We start from the raw sequence: 17,500 nt of genomic DNA, 5'->3' as shown, positions 1-17,500 counted from the left end.
CATTACATACCCCAGCTACAGCCTGTTGCCTCGGCAACAAAGCAGTTGGCTGTGAGCGAGGAGCGCTGCGCGCGTGATGCTGTGGAGGCTGCGGTGGGTCTCTGACACTGAATACTCCACCGGCAATTCAACCCTCGGTGGAACAACTTCTTCTTCTTCTTCTTCTTCTTCTTCTTCTTCTTCTTCTTCTTCTTCTTCTTCTTCTTCTTCTTCTTCTTCTTTTTGACCTTAGGCTATAGATAAATCTTGGCAGTCCAAATTTTATTCAAACAAAACACCTCCAAGAAAGTCCCCTTTCTTTTTCATTAGGCCCATTTGGATGGAATGTCATACAGTCTGACAAGAAGAATTCCCCAAGGGATTATTGCTGAGCCAATGTAAACTTGTAGGTTAATCTTTCTCAGGTCTAGGCCTACCCTTGTAAAAATGAGAGGGGACTTTAATTTAGCCTACAGCAGGATGTAGGCTATTGTGACAACACCTAGGCCTATATTAAAAAGCATTTCTCACCAAAAAATAATATTACAAAACGTGATCTAGTGACAGTCCATCCATCTCAAGTTTCATATTTCCTGTCATGGGGATATAGGCTGTTTCAGGTATTAAGAGCAAAATTATTAGATTACACCACAGCAATACAAAACGAATGGCCTGGAGGACATAAAGCCATTGGAAACGATGTGAGAGCTTTATGAAAGTGCCCGGATATTTCATTATTATTTTTCCCCCTGCGGAACCTCAAGAAAAAAGTAAAATAATACAGCCCTCTCACCCCGTTTTTCAAAAAGACGACTGGGTCATGATGTTTTCCTACCAGAGATCGTATGTTGTTATGTTGTGAGACAGTTGTATATGTGAGTGGGAAGAATCATCAGTGGCAGTCAAAGTGATTTGGGTCAGGAGTTTGGGGGTGGGTGGGTGGTTGTGCAACAAGCCTCTTTTGGCAGGAGTCTTACGGTTAGCACAACAAACCCACATCAGGCTGAATCCAGAGCAGAGGTAGGCTACATACAGCACATTGCACACACAGAGAGAGAGAGAGAGAGAGAGAGAGAGAGAGAGAGAGAGAGAGAGAGAGAGAGAGAGAGAGAGAGAGAGCGCATTTTCAATAGCGGTAGGCCTATATCATGATGAAAAGGGGCACAATGAAAAATGAAAAGGTGCACAATATGTTTTCATTCTAGATATGACGTCCATTATATCTTGTGATATCAAGTCTTCAAGTTTCTTTAGTTTCAGACATGTTCAGACTCTGATGGAGAAGGAAGTTTCACCGATGAAACATGTCAGGTAAAGATACAATTTTTTACATGTCTGAAACAAAATAAACTTAAAGAATTGTTTTCATTCTGACTTGGAGACTAAGTAGAAGACTGTTAAATTGAACTCTTGTAGACTAAGTGTTGACATAACAGGCCCCTGTAAAGTGTCTATCCAGTAGGCTACCTTTAACACCAGCCAAACGGCCAAATGCTGGTGAAAATTCCGCTTAATTGGCTGGTAGGAAAGACAACCTGCCACTTTGACGGGTGTATGCGTGGCTCGTAAGATTTAACATATAGCCAAATTGGCTGGCGATTAACCAAGTCAATTTATAGCCCTGGTAATGAGCTAATAACCTCATAGCCACATAGAATTGATGTAACCGGTGTAGGCATGTCCACACATTAACTCAACACACAGTCACATTCATTACCCCCTCTGTTCCCTTAATCAGGATGGTGTGATTCCTTGTGCTGTGGTAAAAGCTGTGGAATTTTTCTTACTGTACTCCCCAAGAGCTAGACTAATGACTGATAATTACCATCCTATATACTATTTGATTCCGCCCAACAATAATTAGCACAAATTGTGAAAAATGATGTGCATATAATTATGGAGGATGTGATTGATGGCCCAGCTATGTATAGTACAGTGCGCTACTGACTTATCACTGCATCTGCAGCTCCATAAATCACACAGGTAGCAGAGAAGATGACAAGTGGCTCCCTTTATAAACTGGAACACTTCAATGCTTAATGTGTGACATGTTAAGGAATCAAGGTGCAAAATAGATCTGTTTTGAAGATCAAGCAGAAAGTCAAAACGCTCTCTTCTTGGCTCATAAACACGTTTTTTTTAAAGGGCTTTTGTGTATTTATTGCTTTTAGGACAGTCGAGAGTATGACGGGAAGAGAGTGGTAGAGAGATTGGGCAGGCAGCAAAGGACCCAGGCTGGACCTGAGTTGGCATGGGCATGCAAGCCTGTGTGGGGCCCAGCACGATGTGAACAGTACCCCCCATACGCACATATCTTGTCTCCACTGCATAATTGTTAACTTTCAAAAGACTGACCTAAGACAAAAATAGCTTCATCACACAATTTCTGAAAGCATCAGAGTTTGCGTCAATGGTTGCTTACAATCTACAGAAAACAATCAAAGATGCCAAACGACGCTAGTAGTGACAAGTGAGAGGCTGTAATAACGAGGAACAGGTGTACATAAAGGAAGTTGAACACATCTCAAAATGCTAACAGCTCAACAACTTAGTACTAAAGGTCAGTAAGAAAAAAGAAATGGTGGTGAACTACAGGGAAAAAAGGGAAACTACACTACACGTTCCCCCTGCAAACAACCTGTTGAGAGGGTAGAAAGCTTTGAATACCTTTGGGTACACATCACAAATGACTTAACATGGACAAAAAACACACACAACATTTAAGAAATCCAGGCCTGTTGATAAAATGTTTCACCACCTGTCCTAAAACCATTCTTTTCCTCAGTGGTGGATAGTGACAGGGTCCATTATTACCTGCAATGCCACAGTGCATGAACACCATGCTGAGGGTGATAGCCAGTGAGTGACTCCTGTGATGGGTCATAGGGTCACACTGGCCGCTGTATCAGTCTCGTTCTCAGATCCCCCTCAGAGTTTGTCCCCATGACAAGACTTCGTGACTCATTCGGCTCTGCATTAAAATGCAATGGCCTGTCTTGCCTGCCTTGCCTGCCTGCCTGGCTCGTTGCCTGCCTTCCTGCCTGGCTGCAGCTCACTGGTGCTATTCTCAGGAGTTGGTGTGTGCTCTTACAATTGCTAATGTACACCACTATTTTGGTTACCAGGGAAACAAACCCTAAGCGGGTCTCTTTGTCATGTACCACGTTCTGATCCTCTCTCCTCTCCTCTCCTCTCCTCGCCGCCCCTTTTGCAGGCCGTTGCATCACGGCATGCCAAATCAAGGCACATTTGCTTCCATTTCTGGGCTTAATCTCCTGGAAGACACCAGACAAGCGCAGTTTCGGATGTCGATGCTGAGAAGCTCCTGCTGACATCTGCACAGTTCATGTCGCGTTGTCAATTCAACACCAAGAGAGTTGAATTTGTATCACTCACACAGTGTTGGTCTTTCTCTCTAATTGTTGACTCAACACTGCCCAATTTACTGTGTGTAGCCTACCCACTGAAATGTCACAGTCTTTTAGACTTCAAATATCGCGGAACATACATCATAGCCTAAAAGGAATGCAAGATGCATACAGAAGCTTAAATGAAAAGAGTTCATTTGCATATTGGCGAACAATAAACAGACAGTGTGATAAAAATGTATGAATAGTTTGTTCCAAACATGCACGTCATGGGCAAAATGTGCTCAAATCATTCAGCAGAACATTTGGTTTTGTTGTGAACCACGGACTCTGCAAAGAAATCATACAGCATAGCCTACCTGCTTTACCGCTTTGAATATGACATCACTCTCTGTGCTCTGTATAGGTGTGTTTTCCAGAAGTCTTGACAGGAGAAGAAAAGAAAAACCTACAGTGATATGTTTGCACAGCTCTGTGGTAAAACAATATACACCATAACATGTTTGAAACACTACAGCACATGCCATGACCAACAGGTGTTTGCATGGAACTACTGGCACAATAGTTTCAGAATTTAAGTTTAAGTATTTCAGAACATTTTCAATCAAACTAAACAATTACGAAATGAAAAGGGTCACGAGAAGTCTGGCTGGACAGTGCCTATTTATCTGAGAATAGCTCATAGAGCCAGAAGGAATGCAACATGTTAGTGGTCTCCCTGAAAGGCACACATGCCTGGGCTACAGTTTTCATCTTAGCATGAGCAGAGTTTATAAATAGCACAGAAAGTACCAGAATGTCTGTGTGTTTATGTAGGCTGTGTATGCATGTGTGCGCGCCTATATATGCATGCGTGGGAGTGCGTGTGTGTGCAGGTCTTGCATGCGTGGGTGGAGGTTATGTGTGAGAACGCTGCTCGCAGTAGGCTTGTGTAAGTTACATGTAATGAACGCTGATAGACATTTATGGCAACAGATCCATCCTCCGGTCTTTTTTTGCTTTTATAACAAAACAATTCCATAAAACCAGCACAGGAGGAGAAAATACATCATCACCAGCTAACAGGCTACACAGAAAATGTTAAACGCTATACAACAGTGCAAATGTAATTTGGTCTGAGTGTTGAATTTACAGATTGTTACTGCCCTCTCTGGAGTCTAACAGAAAGCCAAACAAGAACTGTCTCAATTTAGTCAACTCTTTTGATATTCTTTAAATATATATATATATAAATATATGGATATAATTTATTCAGGATAATATATCTAATATAGGCCTACTCGACACAAAAGAACTTTACTGTCATTGAAGCCAATGAAAGACTATAATATGTAGAGATCTTTGTGTTCATCAGTTTAACCAGAAGGGGGCTCTGTTTAAAAGTTTTTTCAAATGCCCACAAGCGGCATGACATAAAAATAGCTCTGATATATGGCAAACACAGGCATTTCTGACTTACTACAAAAGCACATCTCATCTGCAATAAGATGATCATGTCCGTCTCATATATACACATGCACGTAAGAGCCATGAATTTAATGTTTTATACTGTTTTAAATCTTTGTTTTGAAAAGGTGTGTGTGTGTGTGTGTGTGTGTGTGTGTGTGTGTGTGTGTGTGTGTGTGTGTGTGTGTGTGTGTGTGTGTGTGTGTGTGTGTGTGTGTGTGTGCGCGCGCATGCTCGTGCATGCATGCGTGTTCTGAACCATTACAAAAAGACAACAATTATTTCCATCATCATCTGTCGCAATAGAAAAAGCAAACCTTGGAATTGAAATGTCGAAAGTCAACTGAAAACAACAGAATAATTATGAACCAAGAGGCTGGGGCCTGAACCCATTCTCACTCTGCTGTCAAAGACAAGCTGCTCAACTGTCCAGCCGTGAAGTCATGTTTCTTCATTAGACTTTAATTGCTGTGCTGAAAGAGAAAAAATAGGATAGCCATTGGAAACTGCCAGCGCCGTAGCTATTTACAGTTTTCCCACTCAAACCTAGGTTGTCATGGCAGCGTCTCCTATTTTTAGACTGATGTTTAAAATGTGTTGAAGAGAAAGAGAAAAACTGCTTTCTTTTGTCAGCGGTTTGTATCCTTTAATACTGAGTACTGTTTCTGCTGCAGCCACTGTCCATTTCGTGACAAATTTGGCGGCCCCTTGCTGTCATGGACACTGTCACTTTGTCACTCTGCCGGGCCTTGGATTCCTGACAGCCAGTTCGCTGACTCCCTGTGTTTTCTATGCTGTGCGTATCTTGTACTCTCACACTGTACAGTATGTGTGAAACACTGAATATGTATAGGACATACTGATAATGCTATTCTATGAGTAGTATGTGCTATGACTGATATCCACACTGCGATTGCTATGCAGTGCGTATGCACACAGTGCGATGAGTGTGACTGACTGGTTGCCACAGGTAGTCTGTCAGTGTGCCAGTATTGCTTTGAGCTTGGGAATGGGCTCCGATGCAGTCAGGGAAGAATCTGTCTCTGTGACACACACACACACGCACGCACGCACGCACACGCGCACGCACGCTCTCTCTCTCTCTCTGTCATACACACACTCACACTCACACACACTCACACGCACACACACACATACACACACAAGCGCGCGTGAACGTGCACGCGCACGCACGCACACACACACACACACACACACACACACACACACACACACACACACACACACACACACACACACACACACACACACACACACACGTACGCATGTACAGATGGCCTGAAGCAGAGGATGCAAGTGAACCTTTGGGGTCGGTGGAAGGAGCTGGAAGAAGATGAAGGACACCATTGCTTCAGCGAAGGACACCATCCTGAAGAACACCATTCTTTCTTTAGTCTTTAGGCCCAAAGGTATATTGGCAAAACTGGATTTGCAAACACTATATCTTCAATGTTTCAATCGATTCATGCTTGCTTTGGAGAGGTTAGGTGAAGAGATATGAATATGAGGCAGAGAAAATCCAATAATATCTGTTATGCATTGGAAAGAGCACACATCCTGTATGTTGGAATGTACTGTTTAAAACCCCGGTTTCAACAAGAAATTATACAAAAGGCACAGCAGTCATATAGTTGAATACACACAAAACATGCCTTAATGCAAGTGATAAAGGATGAGCAGTGATATTTATTTGAACATTTCCACTGTTTTTATTTGGCTGTGATCGATATCATCATTAAGGAGACCATCGTAGGCACCTGCACATTGTTTATATTCTAAGGAGATTATTTTTGCATAGAGCAATTGTAAAGATGTTCTTTTTTTCAACTACAAAACACAGAATGTTAGTATTTCTCTGTACAAACACATTCAGTTATTGATGAAAGTATTTACAGTAAGCGTTTTTGAAAATTACAGGTACTGTATGTTTCAGAATCTCTCTCTTGAGAGATAGACTTCTTTTGGTGAGGATGTACGAGGGTTTCACACATTTCACTTGCTGTCTGTGTGCTGTGCTTGTTTCCCAGCAGCACGATTTCTCCTCCACTTGTGGGGATCGGGTACAGGCATACCGTAGTAAAGCAAGATCACACCGTCATGTCATGAGGGCACATTGCTGTAGCTCCTCTACAGGTTTCCTTGCTCTGGTGAACAACAAAGTGTTGGTGGGAAGAAGAAGAAGAAGAAGAAGAAGAAGAAGAAGAAGAAGAAGAAGAAGAAGAAGAAGAAGAAGGAAAAGAAGGAGAAGAAGAAGAAGAAGAAGAAGGAGAAGAAGAAAAAGGAGAAAAAAGTGGAGGAGGAGGAGGAGGAGGAGGAGCAGGAGGAGGAGGAGGAAGGAGAAAAAGGGAAGTAGGTTGGAATAGTGCTTGTACACCCAGCTGCCACTGTATGTGATTTGAGGCGTGCGTGCGTGTGTGTGGATATGTGGGTTTGTAGCTGCATATGGTGTGTATGTGTGCTTGTGCACGTGTTTGTGAGACAGTATGTGAATGTGCATGCACCTGTGTGTGCTTGTGAGCGTCTATGCGTGTGTGTGTGTGTGTGGGTGGGTGTTTGTGTACTCTGCATGGAACAGGTGCACACTGGTCCTGGATGACAGAGGTTAAAAGTTTCATCTGAAATCCAGTGGTACCTTACAGACGTGCCATTTTCAATTTTCAACAAAAAAAGAATTAAAACAATGCAGATGCATCAAAAACATAAAGACAATTCTTATTATTTTTTCGTTATCATCATGCATGTATACACATGTACAAGGCCTGTGTCTCCTAAGGTGATCCAGCCACATGGAGAAGATGGGCATCTGGGCATTACTTTATTGCACAGAAAACAGGAGGAATCCAAATCGAGAGAAAGTGTGTTTGAGAGAGAAAGAGAGAAAGAGAGAGAGAGGGGGGGCGGGAGAAAAAAAAAAACAGCACTAGCATAAAATTCACAACATGATGCTAGCTGACTGTAATGTGTGCCTTCATTAAGCTTCTCGGGGATAAGAGAGAAAGAGAGGAGGAAAAAAAACTGAACAAGAGAGGGAGAGAGAGAGAGAGGGAGAGAGAGAGAGAGAGAGAGAGAGAGAGACAGCGAGAGAGAGAGTGAGATAGGGAACGAAAGAATGAAAACAAAGCAAAAAAACATGTTGCCTCAACAAATAGCTCGGAGGATGTGTTTAAAGTGTCAAATGCAGGTGCTGGATACCATACTCCTGTCTTCTCTAATGGCTTTTCTGCTAGTTACTGGGCTGGCTTCCTCCAGCTGAAGCGCTTGCCTTATGTAAACTGCAAAACGGCTGGAGGTGGTTAGCCAGGGGAGAGGGATATAAAAAAGTCTGATTGTGTAGACAGCGAACAGTGTGTGGGAAAGGGGCAGGGGAAGGTGACTGCTATAACCCTGTACCTGAACAGATGGCTAAACACAGGTTATAATGATGGCTTGCCGACTTGATGTGTGTGCGTGCGTGCGTGCGTGCGTGCGTGCGTGCGTGCGTGCGTGCGTGCGTGTGTGTGTGTGTGTGTGTGTGTGCGTGAGTGCGTGTGTGTTATCTGTAGGCCTATGCTTTGTCCTTTTCTCTGTGTGTGTGTGTGTGTGTCTCTGTGTGTCTGTGTGTACGGTGTGGATGGATGCGTGTGTGCGTGTGAGTGCCTGATTATTTTTGTATGTGTTTTTGCGTGTCTGTGTTCATAACTGTATGTGTATTCAGCCTGTGTGTACTGTGTGTCTGTGCCTGTGTGTGTACGAGTATACGATGGCTATGTTTCTAAAACCGGTTATCGTTGGAGTTGTGCAGGGTGAGGACAAGGTCAAGGTGACACAGTCAATTTCACCCATGAGTGCGCCCAGTCAGGAAACATCCAGAGCCCCCCCCCCCCCATCACCACACCACACCACCCCCAACATCTTGATCCTTCCATCAGTCTTTTGATTTGAAACATGTCCTTCATTAGAGACCGAACCCAGAGAGGACGCGTGGAAGGACATTAGTCCATTTGGAGGGGATGTTGAAGCACACATGCGCGAGTGTGTGTGCGTGTGTGCGTTCTGCATCTGTCTGTGTGCGTGCTTGCGTGCGTGTGTTAAGAGAAAATGTAAAGACACTGAGTCTGTATGTATGTGTACGTACATGTGCACACGTGTGTGTGTATGTGCATGTGTGTTAAGGAGCAATGTACAGTAAAGACATTGAGATGAGCTGTAAAATCAGACGGCAAAAGAGGGAGATACAGAGAAAAGGTGATAGAAAGAAAAAAGTAAGATATAATCAGATAAAGAGGAATCAAGAAAAAGTGAAAGCAAGAGCGATACAAGATTGACAGATGAAAACGGGAGAGAGGTAAAGCAAGGTAGTGATAGAAGGTGGAGATAGAAAGATATGCAGAGGTAGCAGAGAGGACGAGAGATGAAGATGCGGAGAGAGTGAGAGTAAGGGAATAGAGAGAAAGGGAATAGAGAGAAAGGAAAAGAGATAGAGAGCTAGTGTGTGTGTGTGAGAGAGAGAGAGAGAGAGAGAGAGAGAGAGAGAGATAGAGAGAGAGAGAGAGAGAGAGAGAGAGAGAGAGAGAGAGACAGAGAGAGAGACAGAGAGAGAGAGAGAAGGAAAGAGATGAATGAGCGAGAGAGGGAGAGAGAGGGAAACAGAGAGGGGGTTAGAGAAGGAAAGAGATGGATGAAAGAGAGAGAAAGAGCGTGTGTGAGAGAGAGAGAGAGAGATAGAGAGAGAGAGAGAAAGAGCGTGAGAGAGAGAGAGAGAGAGAGAGAGAGAGAGAGAGAGAGAGAGAGAGAGAGAGAGAGAGAGAGTGCTGAGATAAATTGCCAAAGCGAGCAGAGGACAGAAACAGGGTATAGGAACAGGACATGTGATGAGCTACCCGGTGTGGTAAGTAAGTGACACATCTCCACATCTCCAGATCCCCAGGGGCACTGTGACACTAAACATCTACTGAGCGCCTCACCCTCGGGTCACCTTTTTAGAACGGCACTGCTGGTTTCATAGGGGAGGGAAAAAAACAGACAAATGCTCTTGCAGATGCCTGGGAAGGGTGTTAATACTGTATTTTCCCCCACACAGGTGTCTGTGAGGTGCTGAGGGAAGATGTGTCCAACATGGTTACCACCGGTGTCAGTGTGGCACCTCCAGGCTTGACGTTACCAAAATGTGTACGTTTTTTGTTTTTGTTTGTTTCATGGCTGCGTTAAAAAAGTACCGATGAGCGCAGCGCACAAAGCCCCCTACAATTGGGCTTGCATGCCCAAGGGTTGCACCCTGGTTTCAAATCTGGCCTGGTCATTTGCCATCCCCACCCCTTCTCTCTCTCTCTCCACATTCGTGTCCTGTTGCTCTTCACTGTCCTATCTGAAATAAAGGCGAAAAAGCCCATAAAAAATGTATTTATTTTTTTAAGTACCGGTGAAAAGATGGTGGTACGAATGGACTCTGCTCTTGAATACATATAAGGCAGTTACGAAGCAGGAAAAAAAAACAGAACAGCACAGATCAAGAGCAACTGTCTTGAATACACAGAGAGGGAGCCAATCCTATCACCGGCCAGGCGACTGGCCACAGTACGTGTGTGTGTGTGGGGGGGGAAAGGCCACAATGGCTGTTGTTTATCCGGTGCTGTAGATCAGCCAGGAAGAGAGATGAGAGCCCCATCAGTTAGATGGTTAGAGTCCAGCGCCCTGCCTCAACCTCATCCCCTTCCAAAACACACGCAAGCCATTGCCACATTTGTAGAGAGGGTGGCCCATTGGATAGATGGTCCTGCAGGATCCAGGGCTCTGCATCAACACCCTTGTCCCAGACACACATCCCACCCCCATATTTGCTGTAGAGGGGACCTGTCTGGCCGGAGTTTACTGTAGGTCTCTGCATCACACCCTTTCCCTAGCCACACATACCCCACTGTCACACGTGCAGAGAAGGGGGCCATCAGTTACATGGGAAGAGTCCAGGGCTTCTGCGTCACCCGCCTGCCCCACACACATAACACATCTCCACATTTGTAGTGAATCCCTCATCCCTCTCCAAACACACACGCACGCACGCACGCATGCACACACGCACGCACGCACGCACGCTCTCTCTCTCTCTCTCTCTCTCTCTCTCTCTCTCTCTCTCTCTCTCTCTCTCTCTCTCTCACACACACACACACCACACACACACACACACACACACACACACACACACACACACACACACACACACACACACACACACACACACACACACACACACACACACACACACACACACGTGACCATGGACCAGAGTTTTGCATCATCCCCATCAAAAAAAGAGGAGGGGGGTGGGGGGGGCATCAGTTAGATGGTAGGAGGCCAGGGTCCCAACCCATCTCCCCCTTTGAAGGGTAGAGAAGGATGGGGTGGTGTAGGGGAGCTCTGCAGGAAGAAGTCATCACGCAGTGCCCAGCCGGGGCAGGATTGACATTTAATCTGGGCTTTGGGCTGGCTCCTCACAATTTACAGCCCCTGCTGCTGTCCTCTTGGCTCGCCGGCCCATCACTCTCAGAACACCTGGCAGCCCTGAATGGAGCAGAGCAGAGCTGAGCAGAGCAGAGCAGAGCCGAGCAGGCCGAGGGCAGGGTGAGGACTGGGCAGAGTAGGGCAAGGCTGGGTAGGCCTGGCACCTTACCAGCTTTAGGTATTGGCAGACGTTCATTCGCAGAGAACACTGTGTGTGAGTGTATGTGCACGTGTGTGTGTGTGTGCGTGCGTGTGTGCGCATGCGCGCATGTGTGTGCGCGTGTGCGTGCGTGCGTGTGCGTGCGTGTGCGTGCATACAAGTGTGTGTGTGTCTACACTTGGCTGATGCTGGCCAAAGCTTTGCCTGACCCGATGGCTTGAATTAATCAGGATGGTGAGATGGACCTGGGGAGAATGAGGTTGTGCAGTAGGGTGAGGCATGGAAGTTTCTGGAGTTAATGGGGAGTGGAAGACACTTCCTGGGCAATTGGAATTGCTTACTCCTAGTCAATATTTCTTCTCTGGTATACAGAGGACTGTGCCATCCATCTGTACTCAATCTCGCCTTTTTTCCCCTCTGCCTTTTCTTTACACCCATTTGTCACCGGCCTCGCACCTCTATTTAATCTTGCCATTTTTGTCCTTCAGATTGAGCCATCATACAGTCTTAACTCACATCTGCAGCATGTGCCCTGATGCACCAACAAATTCATGGCAAATACCTCATTGAAATGATTCAAAATCATTAAGTGCACTACAATCTTTGTTTTCATGGAGAAAAAAAAACATGTTTCCAGAGGTTCTGTGCAGTGAAAAATCAAATAACCTTATATAGTAAGTTCTTTACAGATTTTAGTGGCGCCCAAATCACTGTTTTTGGCCACAATACCCACGTAAGATGGGGCTCTGGACCTATTGCCATGTGTGATGCAGAATTTCTTACATCATAACTAGCCTACCAGCCCCAATGACCGTGAAGTGAGATAACACTTAAAAAAATGAAAACATAGCTCTGAAAAAAAAGAGAATAATCATAAACAAACAAGCAGATGTTAAGCCACCATGGGCCCGTTGACAATAACACTATTCTAGTCAATAAGAGATTATAGAGACAGATCCAGTCATCTCCTGTCCCTGCTCAAGACTGTGCCACAAATCAAGAAATAGAAAGAAATATTTAATTAAACACATGCATTTAAATAAATCATCAGATGTCCTTTCGCTGGTGAGACTTCAGCTAAATTGCCGTTTGAGCTTTTGTGGTGGTGGTGGTGGTGGTGGTGTACGCAACCGCGGGATGGGGTTCAAAAGATCCCATACTTGACCCCTTGAAGGTCTGCCAATGACTCAGAGTGCTGTTATACTACTATGATGCTTCCACTGGGCGAGACCGGGGCTTGTTTACACTCTTGTGTGTAAGCCAACCTGAATTCAAGAGATGAGAAGGAGAGAAAAAAAAACGGTTGATGGATAATGAGTTGTCGGCTATCCCGCCAGCAAGGGCCAAGCTGCTCTATGGGTAGAGGAAGCAGGCCCACAGAGAATTAATGAGTAGTGTTCGGTTCCTACCGAGTCTCTTTGTGGCATCCGTCCATGTGCAGATGCTCCCCTAATCGAATAGAAACAGGCAGATACTCCTTAGACGAACCAGCATTGTTTTTTTTAAATATATATAAGCCAAAAAACAATCCCTGAAACACTAAAAAAACAAAAACAAAAATAACGAAACGAAACCAAAACAATCATCACAAAGAAAAAGATTGTCTGTATCTCCTCTCTGAAGACTGAACAGATTTATTTTCTTCTTATTAAATCCACATGCTTGTTGTTGGGGCAAGGGTATTGTGGGATTCCTTGTCGATTTCCAGAAAAAAACAAAGGACGAAAGAAAAACAGGCGAAAACAATATTCTGCTGAGATAACCTGCCACAATGCTTGTTCAGTGTTCTTTTTTTCTTCTATTTATGTTCGTGCCAACATACTGTTTCATTTCTCTCCATGGAAATATTTGTCCATATCCACACAGAGATGTTTATTTTCCCTGTCACTGACTGTGTTGGAGACAGCAGAAGAAGACGAGAGAGCAAGAGAGCATTGAGTAAAAGTGAGATGCAAAAAATTCACAAGGCGAGGTGGAATTTACACATTTCGAGACTCCATGGTATCCTTCGACAAGTACACCACCCAGTAGACCATGTTGAACGCCCCAAAGGATACTGGGAAGAGGATGCGCGCGTACTTGTCGATCTTGCTGGTGCCCCCGATGGCAGGGGCGTTGTGCTTGGCCTCCATCTTGCTCTGGATGTGCTCCAGCTTAGGCCCCAGAAGGCTCTGCAGGGAGGAGGTGCCTGATTGGGAGCCGGGTCCCACGCGGCCCCCTACCGTGGGGGTGGAGGGCGGGGCAGGAGGGGTGCTTCTGGAGTTGGCGGCCAGGTTCAGCACCCCCAGGGTGGACAGGCTGCCCGATGTTGCCGAGGCAGAGGACGGTTGCCGGACACCACCCCTTGCCATGGTGCTGTTGTTGGTTCCGCTGCCGCCGCCATCGCCGCTGCCACCACTGCTGCCCGAGTCAGCTCTCCTGGAGTCGCTTTTGGAGTCGGAATTGGCTGATGACGAGTTGTTCAGTCGCTTCCTCAGGTTGCCGTTCGTGTCGGAATTTTGCTGTGGGTAGGGGTAGGGGAAGGGGGAGAGAGAGAGAGAGAGAGAGAGAGAGAGAGAGAGAGAGAGAGAGAGTTAAATACAACAAAACATTCTCCGTGAAAAGTCTTGTACTTAACCTGCATTGGCCTTACCAATTTTCTCTCACTTTTTAAGAAGCATTTGTTGTCCCCGTTACATAAGGCATCTCTTTTTAAAATTCCTGTTCACTTCACCAGATGGTAGATCACACAGCCGTGAAAAAAACAGGTATTGTGCAAGACAAACAAACAATTTGTCAGTTTAAGTTACAAAAATGCACATTAAAAGTAAGCAAAGATGCCAGTTGCCACACACTTTTACAGTGTGGTAGATTTGAGAATAGTTAGGAATACTGATACAAAATATCAAACACAAACAGGTAATTGGAGTTCTTCTGGGTCTTCACCTTTTTCCCTTGGTGCTCATCAGTGTAGAAGCTCTCAAGTTTGGTCTAGCTAGAGAAATTCTGAAGCACTCAAGGTTACCATTTTTTAACTTTTTATTTAGCTGTATGATACGCCCTGAAGAAGGCCATGAGGGCTGAAACGCGTAGACATTGTAGCCAAATAAAACGTAAAAAATTGTAACCTTGAGTGGCTCAGAATTTCTCTACTTGGACCAAGCTGAGTATGGAATAGCGGACGACGAGGTGTCCCGATATCAAGGGAAATAATGGACGAGGCGGAGCGTTCTAAACAGCCCGACGGCGCAGCCGAAGGGCTGTTCGCTTCGCCAAGTCCATTTCCCTTGATATCGGGACGCCTCGAAGGCCGCTATTCCGCTTATCACCCGGTTACCAGCATTTAAGTATTAATTTATTAATATGTTGATCTAAGGCTTCGTGAGAAAGTAGATTCACCACTGCGCTTGGTACGTTGCCATGGGCACCACTTCCTAATCTAGTGAGACGCGCCTCTATCGGAGGCATGTAAGGACGCGCGCAGAACGTTGGGGTGACTTGACAACCAAATGCGATAGAAATGACGACTGGGTTTTTGACTTGATTTCCAGATGCGATAGAATTAGTAACGGGGTCTTGACTAGTGCAACCAGATGCGATAGAACTAATGACGCGGTCTTGACTAGACAACCAGATGCGATAGAATTAGTAACGGCACTTCACCAGAAAGTTAGAGAAAAAGCAACTTGGACGCCCGCACGCCCGCATGACATCATAGGTGTCCTGCTACCGGGGAATAAAGGACACCTGCTCAGCCAATCAGAAGACGTTGCGTCTGCTCACTGGGTGATAATACAACATAATGGAGTGTTACAAATGCTACACATGGACAACCTGACCGAAAATAGATTATCATAGCTAAATCTATCTGATTCAAGATCATGTATCTACAGTAGTAGACCTCTTACTGGAATTAGACAGGGTGCTGGACTACTGGGAAAATATGTGTTCAATGTCAGTTTTTACAACCCAAGACCTAGTTAGACCACTATGACCGGAATTGACCATGTTAGCTTTTTATGAACTGAAAATTGTTTGGTTGGGAGATATCATGGAAAAACTGCATTGCATATTGGACCAGGTGCGACCTTGACATTTGACACAGTGACCTTCACAACCTAATCAGCCCATCTTGTCACCAGATTCTCTGCTGTACACCAGCCAAATCCTGCACCGCAACAGACGGAACCACTTATGGCCCGATGCACGGGTGGGAAAAAAATACCAGTAAACAGCAAAACACTGTTCCACCAACAGTAACAGTAAACAGAAAACAGTATGTGGGAGGAAGCATAAAAAAACCAAAGCGATGCTGCGAGAAAACGCACAGGGCCAAGTACAGAACCCTGCTGACTTGTGGGGCACCAGCAGACAAGGCAGACAAGGTTGAGAGGGGACTGCTGGGTGGTGAGAGAAGAGGGCGTCATGGAATGAGGCTTTGGATGACAGGTGGCGTGATGGCTGGGGAGCGTAAGGCTTGGTGACATCTCCATCATGAGGTGAGAAGAGTGGTGAGCAGAGTGATGCACAGTTAGCAGGGGGAGTCTGCCTGGTGTCCATCTGGTGAAAGGCAGTTGGCCACACACCAGTTGGGCGCGTTACTAATTTCAAGGGTTTTTTTGGTTATTTATTTGCATTTATTACTTAGAGCACAACACGGCACAGTGTTTTGAATACCTTTTACAATGACTCATGTTTTTAAGACATTACTGTTCAAGATGTAGACTGATTCTATAAATCTGCTGTCCTGGAAAAATCCCAGGCAGCCTGTTAAAAAATAGGCCTACATTCATATCAGCATCAATACTCGATGTACACTGATTCAACCACACTTTTGGATGGCGGGCTTTGTGCAACAAAATTCTCATTCCAAAGTTCCAGCTCTGTCAAGTCAACTCAGGTCAAGTCAAGTCAGCTTTACTGTCAGTTTCTTCATACAGTATGCACAGGTCATACTAGGAAACTTTTTCTTTCTCTCTGTCCCATGCAAAGACATAGACAATAGGACTGATATTAACAAGACAGACAAGTGCAAGACAGGACCAATTACAGTGTACCACCTTTGTAGCATGCGTTTGTTACATGTTAACTTAATTTCGTCAATCAAACCTCTGATGCAGAGTTCCGAAATGGGAACCTGAACCAAAGATTCTCTATTCTAATACTGAACCTGAACCTCACACTAACCCTACCTGAACCTCACACTAACCCTACCCTTACACTAAATGTAATATTTCGTAACATCTCAGTCCCAGAATGACAAAGCTTTCCAATCCCAAATATGAGGATGAGGCATAACCCTGCACCCATTATCATTATCATACCATTCAATGAAATATGAAAAGTGCAGTGATCCAATTTCTCTGCAGTTGAATCAAGCTAGAGAGAGACTACAGCAACATGATAACCAAATCTACAGCGAAACACTCTCTGAGTCTGCATTCACCTCAGCATGCCTAGAAAAGTCACTGCAGCACATTTCCTTCTGTACATGGTGATGTAAGATCACACCATACAGATTATATTGTGGGTGGTAAGTTTTTGTATTGAAAGCCACTGCCAGTTTAGCTTCATCTAGATTGTATCTGTCTGTCTTGTCGTCAGTGCTGGATGGGATTTAAAAAAAAATGACCTGGGCATTTTTGGCACACAGTAGACTGCCCCTAACACATCCACAGGCCTCTTTCATACTATATATCTTGACTGACTGAATCCACTGTCTATATTGAAGATGGAACAATGGGCCTCCACCTCCAATTTGTGGACCAATCTCCAGAAAAACAACACCAGCATTGGCCCCTTATGACTGTCGGCCCACCGGGAAACCCTGTATGCCAGATTACCAGTTGAGCCCTCATTGTTGTGTTTTGTCATGTCAGCATGTATGCCTGTGTGATATGCACAATTACCCTGCATGGTTAGCACACGGTAGTCCACTGTATGTGTGTCAAGGTCATTTTTACCCTTGTCTTTGGTATTCCATCAATCAAAGTAAATGTGTTTCTCCTTGTGTCAATAGTTGACTGTAAGCTAAATATATAGTTGGCTCTGTGAAAAGAGTACAGCATTTTGG

General features: G+C 44.8%; 1 protein-coding gene across 1 annotated transcript in view; it reads right to left on the bottom strand.

The window, feature by feature from the left end:
• Positions 1-12,576: 12,576 nt before the first annotated feature.
• The window catches only part of gabra4 (gamma-aminobutyric acid type A receptor subunit alpha4), a 36,789-nt gene continuing 31,865 nt past the window's right edge, over positions 12,577-17,500 (bottom strand). The window contains exon 9 of the mRNA XM_063188807.1: positions 12,577-13,949. Within this exon, the coding sequence (XP_063044877.1) occupies positions 13,428-13,949 (522 nt within the window). The 3' untranslated portion in view covers positions 12,577-13,427. The remainder of the gene's footprint in view (positions 13,950-17,500) is intronic.

Source organism: Engraulis encrasicolus, chromosome 22 (assembly GCF_034702125.1).
Source record: "Engraulis encrasicolus isolate BLACKSEA-1 chromosome 22, IST_EnEncr_1.0, whole genome shotgun sequence".
Lineage (NCBI taxonomy): Eukaryota > Metazoa > Chordata > Actinopteri > Clupeiformes > Engraulidae > Engraulis > Engraulis encrasicolus.
This window is presented reverse-complemented; position numbering and strand designations above follow the sequence as displayed.